At 44.0% G+C, this 10489-nt stretch overlaps 1 protein-coding gene across 1 annotated transcript; it reads left to right on the top strand.

Moving 5' to 3' along the window:
• Positions 1-327: 327 nt before the first annotated feature.
• Positions 328-2739, top strand: LOC124682925 (60S ribosomal protein L34-like). The gene is made up of 4 exons (XM_047217525.1): positions 328-482; positions 701-780; positions 2246-2355; positions 2435-2739. The coding sequence occupies exons 1-4, from the start codon at positions 404-406 to the stop codon at positions 2523-2525; spliced, it is 360 nt and encodes a 119-aa protein (XP_047073481.1). The 5' UTR covers positions 328-403; the 3' UTR covers positions 2526-2739.
• Positions 2740-10489: the final 7750 nt, after the last annotated feature.

Here is a 10489-nt window from a genome sequence, read left to right as displayed (position 1 = left end):
TGCATCCACGTGGCGCCATGCCTCCCTGACGACGTTATACTGTAGAGCTTGGCTCCATCGAGTGCGGAGCCAAACACAAACGCTAGGTTGTGAACTTTTTCAGGAAACATGTTATTTTCTGCGTTTTTTAATATATTTAGATCAATTTTATCAAAATCGAAGGCATGGTGTAGCATGGTCTATATCAATTATATTATCAGAAACAGGCCCAGCCGTCCGCTCACTTGGCGAAACGTCCTTCACCGTTAGATGTAGGTCACCCGAACCACCAGCTACCTTATAAAAGCTCTCCTCTCCCCCTTACCCTCACTTTCCCTTCGCCGCCGCCTCCCTACATTAGAGCGAGACAGAGAGAGGGAGAGGAAACGCGCGCGGCGAGAGAACCCCGGGAGAGGGCGGCGAGATGGTGCAGCGGCTGACCTACCGGAAGCGGCACAGCTACGCTACCAAGTCCAACCAGACCCGGGTCGTCAAGACCCCAGGTGAGTGCTCCTGCTGTTGCTAGTTCATGTGGTTAAATCTTGCAATTTGTCGATGTTTCTCATGCCTGTGAACCGAGTTAGATAGAAAGATGGATTAACCTGAAATTTACATCTGCTTATACCGCACTCATGGCAGCTTAATCTCGACTAAAAGATTCTGGGTCTTCTTCCGGGATCTTAACTTACAATTTTTCTTCGTTCGTGTTATTGGTTCTTAGGTGGGAAGCTTGTGTACCAGTACACAAAGAAGCGGGCGAGTGGGCCGAAATGCCCGGTCACCGGGAAGAAGATCCAAGGAGTATGTGTTCACTTAAATTTTCGCATGTTTATTTATTAGTTTGTTGTGATCTGTATTGGACATTACGGTCGGATCATACCTACATTTCAGCCAAATGGCCGCTGATAGAAATATGTAGAATTATACCCCAGGCAAAAATAACTACGTTTGAAGTCCCGTCCTATCTATTTCGGCATTATTTTCCCACAGAATTTTATTTTTCATGTCATATGAAGTCAGGATTACAGTTTTCGATGGTTCCAATACAATTCTTGCTCAATTGTGCTTTGCATTACCATTCTTATGCTTAACTGGTTGGCCATACTGGCTGTTGAGTTTACTACGAATAGATTGACTTTTTTTAGCCTGTTCTGTTAGTAGTACTTTCTAAGTTTTGTATGTCCCACTGAGCTGCATACTGTGTCACCTGTGGTCTATGGACTGACATTTTACCGGTTAAGCCTAGTTTTTCCCTCATCGTGATGTTCAATTGGTTTTCTGTTTGTTCTTGCACATACTTTAGTTTTCTATGTGTTCTCTTGTCTGGTCATGAATTTAGATCCATCTAGGCTGTTGATCTTAGTTCTGTCTTTGTGGAAATTGTATTTGTGCTTAGTTAGTAAGATTTACATATTTGCATTTGTAATCAAAGCTTTCACATATATTGTTGCAGTTCCAAGTATAATATTATTGCTGGTTACATTTGAAGCTATATTTGATATGTTAGTCAGCCAATTATTACAGTGAAACATGACACCTATTTCTGAAATTTTCGTGAAGCCCCCTGCATTACCATATTTCATTGGCTTAGTTTTGATGCACATGCCTATCTGCCTGTTTGCTCTTTTGTTTGCTTTGCTTTTGACAGCAAAGGTGCAATATACATATGATGTGCCCTTGCATAGTTCAAACGATTAGCTTGTTGAATTGCCAGGATTTTATTTGAAACTCTTCTGTTCCTAACTGACAATCTTTTGCCATCTTTGTGATATGTCTTGAAAAATTCGAGTAATTTGCTAATATGCTGACGGAAGTTGACATTTTCCTTGACATTTGCTTGGAATTACAATGACTGCTTTTTAGAGTAAGACTGCAATATTCTGTAACACTTGCTGCTGAGTGCTTCCAATTTGCAGAGATAATCAGTTTTTGTTGTTTAGCTGAGTGCTTAGTTGTCCACCAACCATTGTATGTCTTGTGTTTCCAATTTGCAGAGATAATCAGTTTTTGTTGTTTAGCTGTGTTTGAGCCCATAACCTATACGATGCTGCTTAACATTGACGGCACAAGTGAGCATCTTGTGAAATGCTGCTGGACGACTACTTAATTTGTTGTCTAACCTAGTATACACAGTTGGTAGATCTTGCCATAAGCAAGTCCTCACTGAATTGTAAATTTATGCTTTTTTTTCCGTTGGTGCATTGAGCCTCCTTAAACATTTTGATATTTTTTGCTTTCTCATGGAAGTTCTTTTGGTAAATTGCAGATTCCACACCTGAGACCTACTGAGTACAAGAGGTCCAGATTGTCAAGGAACCGGAGGACTGTGAACCGTCCTTATGGTGGTGTTCTGTCTGGTCCTGCAGTCAGGGAGAGGTAGCCGTCTTTCGTAACACAATAACGTGCTTCTTCGTCAGTCTTCTGGGTACCTAATCTGTTACTTTGCTCTTTGCAGAATCATCCGGGCGTTTTTGGTCGAGGAGCAGAAGATTGTGAAGAAGGTGCTGAAGATCCAGAAGACCAAGGAAAAGACCACCAAGAGCTAAGCAGTTGTGCGAGAATAGGCATCGCCGTGATGTTTTGAGTTTCTTCAAATTTGTTTTAAGCAATCAAGGGAATTTTCTCTTCGGATATGGGGGATCCTGGCTCTAGTGTTTGCCTGCTAGTATGTGAGATTGATGTGGTTCTCAGGATTTTGGGCGCTAGTTCTCTATGAATGCTTGACCTTTTGATGACTCACATTTGGTCTCGTGCTGTTTCGCTTGGGTGCACAATAGCGTTGTTTTAGCATCTTACCTTGGCTAATCCTGAATTTCGCGGCAGATTTGTCCATCGTGTGAAAACAGTTAACACAAAATCCTGTGCAAGAACTAATTTTCGCCCCGAGGAGTCTACATGAACAAAATGAACCATGGAGATTGACACCTATTTTGCGGGTGCTGTGACAGGACTTAGAACGTGTATGTAATCCTACTTTTGTTTTTCAAATATAATTACGTCAGAATCTTGTGTGGCTATTTATGTAAATCCATGGTAATTGCTCTTTGCGAGGCTTAACCCAACACCTTATGGCACGAGCTGATTACAAGCATGCACCACCTATGTGCGCGTACCCAAGGGCACCCTTCTTTCAAGGGGATGCGTGGCATATCAAGCCCTGGTCAATAGTTTATGTGATGGATGTGCCCGATCAATGAAACATTGGCTCGACACAGGATTTTAATAGAACAAAAAACATTGTAAGTCGTAGTAATTGAAAGCCCTACCTGATCCGCTGAAATTGCACCTAGCATCAAATATTTTAAGCCTAAATACATAATGATTTGTAAAGAAACCAGAAAATGTTATCTATATGCTCGTTCAATGGAACACTTTGGTTTCAAATGTTCACAGCTATGCTACGTGTCTCCATAGGACAAATCACCACCCTCCTTTTTAAGCTCAGTATGAAAATATTTGTTCTTTTAGAAAAAGGAGGGTTTCCAACACGTTTTAAGAATTGTGTAGCGGTCTTATTATACAATTCATCCTCCCGTGTCCTGCTAATTGGCATTCGCATGGAAGGGGCCTTCTCCAAGGAGATCCCGTTGCCCCACCTTGCTAATTGTTGCAACTCATCTATAATACCTAAATGGGAGCAACCCACTATGTGATTTCTCTCAACATGCAGACTATCCACCTCAGCAACGTGCCACATCAGCAACTTCAGTTCAATTTTATTTTATTTTCTTTACATGTGAATCCCCATTGAGTTTTGGAGTATAATAGAAGCCCAATTATAGTAGAGACCAGCCTAGCACTGTTTGTTTTCTCCAGCGACCAGAATATAGATCGTCTTCACCACCAAGAAGAATCCTCTTCTCAATCAATGCCGGCCATCTCTCTTCCTCTCCCCGCGAATTTGATGCAGGTATACGAGAGGTTCATACTGAATTCCCTTTGGGTCGTCTTCTCCCCTCCCCTCCCGACTCTTCCTATAAAATCTCTATGCTCGACTAAGATTTCCTGCCCAGATCATCGCCAAATATCCTCTCGCCATCTTTCCAGGAGCCCGGGCAGGGACGCCGTTATCTCTTAGCTATAGCACACCGGATCTCTCAATCAGTAATGCCTTCTGACTCAACTCGTAGTCCTGTTGTGTTGGCCTACCGGCGAGCTACGCACAGATCCAACTCGCCGCGACGGCGGGGCGCGGGCCTGGTGGAGCTTGTCAGCGGTAAAGTCGACCAGTTTGTCTCTGGCTATTCGAGAGCAGCAGCAGATTCTTGGTGGATATTATCCGCCCATCAATCAATCTGACTCGTAGTGGCCGCCGTACGGTGAGTCGCTGACTCGGTGGCTACGATCAGCGATTGATCAATTTTCCGTATTGGACAATCTTCAGCTACCGGTTTTTTTTAGTATTCCTTCCCTCAAAGGTCAAAGGGTTGTACAACCTGTTAGCGAAGCATCACGTGGTGACGGGAAGTCGGGAAGTGCCTCTGAATTTTTGTTTCTTGCCCGTCAAATTCAGCACACTACTACAAACTTCTGATCCTTTTATATGAAGGGACGAGAAATCTGTACTTCTCATCATTTGGTATATTCACGTTTGCTAGATGTTGAAATGGGTTACCACCAAAGGTATGTATTTTTAGATCTTGGGTAAATAATCTCATTTTTACAAATGATTGCTCTTCTTTTTTATCTGATTGTGCAGGGAAAGAGCAATCACGATTTATGATGCTGCTATTCTAAGTTCCTTATTGCCAATAACTGTTAGCGAGCAGCTTCTTTGCCTCACACAATGTACACCTTTATACAATTATATATACTGTTACAAAGTACTAGTAGCTTTTCTTTTCCTGTTCCCCGATTAGAGGGGACAAGACCAAACTAGCAAATAATTCTTATGTTTATTACTTATAATGCAAAAGAGTAACTGAAAAAGTATATAATACCTTCAGTTTGCAGTTTGCATTTTGCTTATACAAAAACATCAAATGATCCTTTTTAATTTACTTTGTTCATACTCTGTTCTATAGATTATCAAACATAGGCTGTTCTCCAGTATATTGATCTTCTACCATTCAATCGCTGCTTGAAGTGAATCTACAATGTTCACGTAATCATGTTCTTCCTTAAAGTCCATACATTGTTAACCCGATAACAATCCATGAGTGCGCTTCTATCCAAAGCTTTGCCATTTAATCAGATTAGTTTTTTGTTCGCTTTGAAGATATATATATAAAATATCGACCATACTTTTTTTTTGTTATGCACAGTGTGAAGATAACATTTATTGCTTTGTATATGAAGTATACCCATTTGTTGATACCATATTTTTAGATGTTATTTGATAGTATTAATAAAGATTGTCATTCTTATATCCTTTTGTTTGTACACATGGGAGTGTGTTTTCCCCAATTATACGCGGTCCTTGGTATTATTTATATTGTCTCGGTTATGCATCGTCATTTGTCACAGAATACATTGCAATCCATGCTAAATAATTGCATTTTATATCATACAATCCCGCTGCAACGCGCGGGGCATTATCTAGTTCTTGATATGGTAATGACAAATGTGGAACTCCACAAGTTAAGAGGCCAAGATAAGTGCATTCGCACATCTCTACATGTGGTTGATGTGGTCATTTTCATGGCTCCTATTAGAGATGACATCAACATGCTCACCGCTATCTTGGAGTGCTTCAGAGAGATCACCGGGTAGATCTAGGATAGGCAGCCAACCTCTTGAAAAGAGTGATGTGCATAGACCGGGTGAGTACGGATACAACTCCGTGGACCGCTCATCGGGCATGATCGTTGTGGTATCGTACCCTTCTCAAAGGAATGGTACGTGAGACTCTCACGTCACACCGCTCCGTCCTGGAATCTAGAGCCCCTCCCCCCTCTTTTCCTTTGACAAACGAGGTCCTCGAACCAATGGGGGGTTTTGAATCATTGATTCATTGATCTATTGAAGGTAGTTTTAGCCATTGTGGGTAGAAGCTAGTCGCTAGAAGCGAAGTCATCTTCCTTCTGGATCGGAAAGGAGGTCTTTTTATGTCCTGTAAGCTACCACCAAATGAAGGAAAAAACCTTAGGATCAGAAAGACTAACAAAATATAAAATACCAAAAAGGTTCAAATTGACAGCTAATAACATTGATTCAATTGGCATTGACATAATAAGGATATTTCGTATATTAAGGAGTATTCCCCATATACCTAAAATATACATGATAGTAGAAAATGTGAAATATTTTATAGGATCTGTTCCGGAAACATGGAATGTCACAAAAATTCAAATTATGTGAGGCTTAGTAAAAAGTCCTGCGTAGAGTCCACGGAAAACCCATTTGGATTTTTTTCTCTAGTTACCAAAAAGGTTCAAATTATAAAATACCAAAAAGGTTCAAATTGACAGCTAATAACATTGATTCAATTGGCATTGACATAATAAGGATATTTCGTATATTAAGGAGTATTCCCCATATACCTAAAATATACATGATAGTAGAAAATGTGAAATATTTTATAGGATCTGTTCCGGAAACATGGAATGTCACAAAAATTCAAATTATGTGAGGCTTAGTAAAAAGTCCTGCGTAGAGTCCACGGAAAACCCATTTGGATTTTTTTCTCTAGTTACCCGTTTTTCCTTCTCAAACAATGTGTTTGATTTCCTTCCTTATACCAATGGAATTCCATCTTTATCTTGCCAATCACATCCAATGCATTTCGTTGGAATACATCCTGTCTTTTCACCTTTGTAGTCCGACGCATAGTAAGTACTATAGCCTCAAGAGTCCTCGTCGAGGGATCTCCTTTCTGCCCTTTCCTCTATTTGTTCGATAGGGTCTTCGTCTCCATTGTAAAAGCAAACTATCCAAATTAACCTTCCCTTTAGTGATCTTACAATGAACAATAGTTTCCATTGTAAAAGACCACGGAGCAATCAACGGATTCCAGCGAAATAGAGATCTACGTGACCCTATTTTCCTAGACTTTCTCTATTCTTCTATATTCTAAACATGAAAGCACTAAGAAAACTTCCCTTTGGTATAGATCGTCGTGGCATGAACTAAATTATGTGCCCCCCCCCCCCACTATTGCCCGAAATCCGCGATGTCGCAGAGGCTTTGCATATGTATTATATTATATTTGGATCCGCCTCTATTAATTCTTGTTGGATAAACAAATATGAGTAACATTTGTGAAGAATAAGCCCCTTGTGGTGTCCATAAGATGCTCAGAGATCAATCTTGATAAAGTTTTTCAAGGTAATCTGGTTATTCGATTGCACTTTCACATGCGTTATGTAGGGCTTCCCTTGACAGTGTATAGCTTTCATTCCGTTGATGTGCAACCGCTCATTGACAAAATAACCAGCAAGTTGCCAGTGTTGGGCAAGGCACATATGTTACGATGGCGGGGCGTAACACGCTTGTTAAGGTGGTCATCACTTCTGAAGCGATTCACCGTCTCACTCTGCTGGTGCTATCCCGTGGTTCAATGGGCTATATGAAAAAACTGCAACGTATTTTTATTTGGGGAGGGTTGGATAAGATCTCTCGTGGAAAATGTAAGGTCATCAGGTGGGACTTTGTCTGTCGACCAATCAACAAGGGGGGCCTCTGCATTTTCGGACTTGGATAAATTTGCCAAAGCTATTCACCTTTGGTAACCTTGGTTGCAATGGAAGGACCACACAAGAGTCTGGGTGGGGCTGGGTCATCCATGCGATGAGAAAGAAATGAACCTCTTCTACGTGCTTATCTCAGTTATTAATGGGGATGGTCTTACCGCCATCTCCAAACACACTCCGTGGCTGCAATAGTGCAAGCCAAAGGATATTGCGCCAAACATGTTCAAGGCTAAAAGATTAAAATAAATTCATGGTTAAAAAGGGGCTTATGCATGATTTTTGGATCGGAAAGAAAGTGCCCCACCTGTGATGGAGGTGCATTTCATCAATGAATTTTTGGAGCTATGGGTCTTGTTGTAGGAGGTGTGCAATTAAATATGAGGATGTTGCGGATGGCATCATTTCGCCTATCGCCGTCGGGAACTTAGACTAAATCTTTGGCATCTCCTAAGAGCATTAAGGGCATCTTCAACCGAGCGACCCAAACGGACGCGATGGGCCATTCGTTTTAGGCCGTTTGGGTGTCCGAGCGGACACCCGAACAGCGGCCCACATTTGCGTGTCCGTTTGGGTCGCACGCTGCGCCTAACGCACGGACGCAGCGCATATTCAAAGAAATAGAAAAACGAAATTTAAAATGCAAATTTAAACGAAATTTGATTAAGCATATGCCCTATTTTGGCAAATTTGTACATAGCCCTATTTTGGGAAAATAACTAACAAAAGAAGCCCTTTATATGGGCTATAAAATTTAAACTAAAAGACCCTATGTTAGGGTTTGGTCGACGACGCGGTGGCCGCCGGTGCGCCGCCTAGTCCCTGTGGGCGTTGTCGGCGTCGGCGTCGACGACGTCCCCAGGCGGCGAGGCACTGTTGTGGCTCGACCGCGCCAGGGACTCCGGCCACGGAGACCACATGGCCTCCTCCTAGGCGGAGTGGGGATCCGGAGCCGACCGATGCTCCGCCGCAGCAGCACGGAGCTGCGTCTCCCTCTCCTGCCAGGCGAGGCGCCTGGCCTGCTGGCGCCTCCCCTGCTCCACGCGGCGCCTCTCCTCCTCTGGGCGGCGTCTGGCCTCCTGCCGCTGCTGCTCCTCGCGGCGGAGCCGAGCCTCCTCGCGCCGCCGCGTCTCTTCCACCTCCCGGCGGGCCTGGTCGAAGAGCTCCCAGGCCTCGGCGTCCTCGGCCGCCTGCCGGGCCTCCTCCTCCATCGCGGAGGTGCGAATGGACGCTTGGAGTTGCGGCCATTTCGCTTCCTCCTCCGCTGCCGAGATGATGAGAGCGGCGCGGAGGTCGGGGTCCTCCTCCGAGGACTCCGGCTTGGGCTGCAGCAGCAGCGGCGCCGGTTGCGGCAATGCCGCGCCGCCGCGGGCGGCCTCTCCGATGTGGAGGCCGTCGGCCGGACGCGACCGGACGCCGCGTGCCATCCGCGGCCACGCAAACCTAGCCCAGATTTGGGCCGGATTTGCGTCGTTTCGGATGCCGCGGCCATCCGCATTTGCGGTGCGTCGCCGCGTTGGGCCGCATTTTTGTTCGGCTGAACCGATCCGAACACGCGGGCGCGGGATGGGTCGCCGCGTTGGAGATGCCCTAAGCTCGCAGGGTTGGGAGGGCCTCTGGTGGATCAGCAGGTCGTTTTCATGGGACCTACCACGAAAGAAAACCTGCACACGACTACACGAGACTAGCTTGGTCGGGCCGTCAGTCCGTCACCGATTGGCCGCCACCGCCTACCTCCTCCGTCTTGCCCGTCCTCGCTCCTCCCATTCCCCTACCTCTTCCATCTAGCCCCTCCTCATTGACCTGTACATTTTTTGTACTTACAACATGATTCATTGGCAACATGTACATTTTTTGTTTTAAAATTTTTGATGAGTTTTTTAAAAAATATTGAAAATCATCAAAAAATTCAAAACAAAAAATATACGTATTGTCAACGAATCATGTTGTGAGTACGGAAAGTTTCAATCGAAAATACTTTGTATTTTAGGCGTAGCAAAAAAAACAAATTTGGTAAAATTTTCTGATCGCTTGATTGCAGCCGTTAGATGGAAATTGTAGGGTGGATGGGAGGTCATGGCACAGCGTGCCATTACAACAGCTTGGCACGTTGTGCCATGATCTCCCATCCACCCTACGCTTTCCATCTAACGGCTGTAATCAAGCGATCAGAAAATTTTGCTAAATTTGTCTTTTTTGCTGCGTCCAAAATACAAAGTATTTTCGATTGAAACTTTCCGTACTTACAACATGATTCGTTGGCAACATGTACATTTTTTGTTTTGAATTTTTTGATGAGTTTTTTAAAAAATATTGAAAATCATCAAAAAATTCAAAACAAAAAATATACGTATTGTCAACGAATCATGTTGTGAGTACGGAAAGTTTCAATCGAAAATACTTTGTATTTTAGGCGCATAAAAAAAACAAATTTGGTAAAATTTTCTGATCGCTTGATTGCAGCCGTTAGATGGAAATTGTAGGGTGGATGTGAGGTCATGGCACAGCGTGCCATACTGTTGTAATGTCACTGAATCCCTGTCCCACTCCTCCACCTTCCCCTTTCTGATCCCCCGAAGACCGGCGACCCTCGCGGTCGAGAGAGGTCGCCCAATCCTCCCTCAACCCCCATCGGCGAGCTCAGCAGTGTGGCCATGGAGGTCGCAGGCGCCACGTCCCGTCCCTATTGAAGCTCTGGGCTATCCTCGACCTGATCTCCTGGACGACCGTCCCGAGCTACTACTGGTTGCCTCCATGATCTATTCTGCTCCGACTCTTGGTTGCACTGACCGGAGGTCTATCTCCTCTCCTTCCCCATCTTTGCTATTTTTTTGGTTATTACTATGGGCAAGAAGGAACAAGTTGACAATGGTTGGATAGAG

Source organism: Lolium rigidum, chromosome 1 (assembly GCF_022539505.1).
Source record: "Lolium rigidum isolate FL_2022 chromosome 1, APGP_CSIRO_Lrig_0.1, whole genome shotgun sequence".
In the NCBI taxonomy this organism is placed as follows: domain Eukaryota; kingdom Viridiplantae; phylum Streptophyta; class Magnoliopsida; order Poales; family Poaceae; genus Lolium; species Lolium rigidum.
Note: the sequence above shows the minus strand (reverse complement) of the source record. Positions and strands in the feature narration are given on the sequence as shown.

What these genes read in the sequence shown, in the direction of transcription:
- LOC124682925 (XM_047217525.1), top strand. Translation starts at nt 404, where the DNA reads ATGGTGCAGCGGCTGACCTACCGGAAGCGGCACAGCTACGCTACCAAG. An exon ending in CCGGGTCGTCAAGACCCCAG is followed by an intron (nt 483 to 700) that starts GTGAGTGCTCCT and finishes ATTGGTTCTTAG; the next exon opens with GTGGGAAGCTTGTGTACCAG. An exon ending in CCGGGAAGAAGATCCAAGGA is followed by an intron (nt 781 to 2,245) that starts GTATGTGTTCAC and finishes GGTAAATTGCAG; the next exon opens with ATTCCACACCTGAGACCTAC.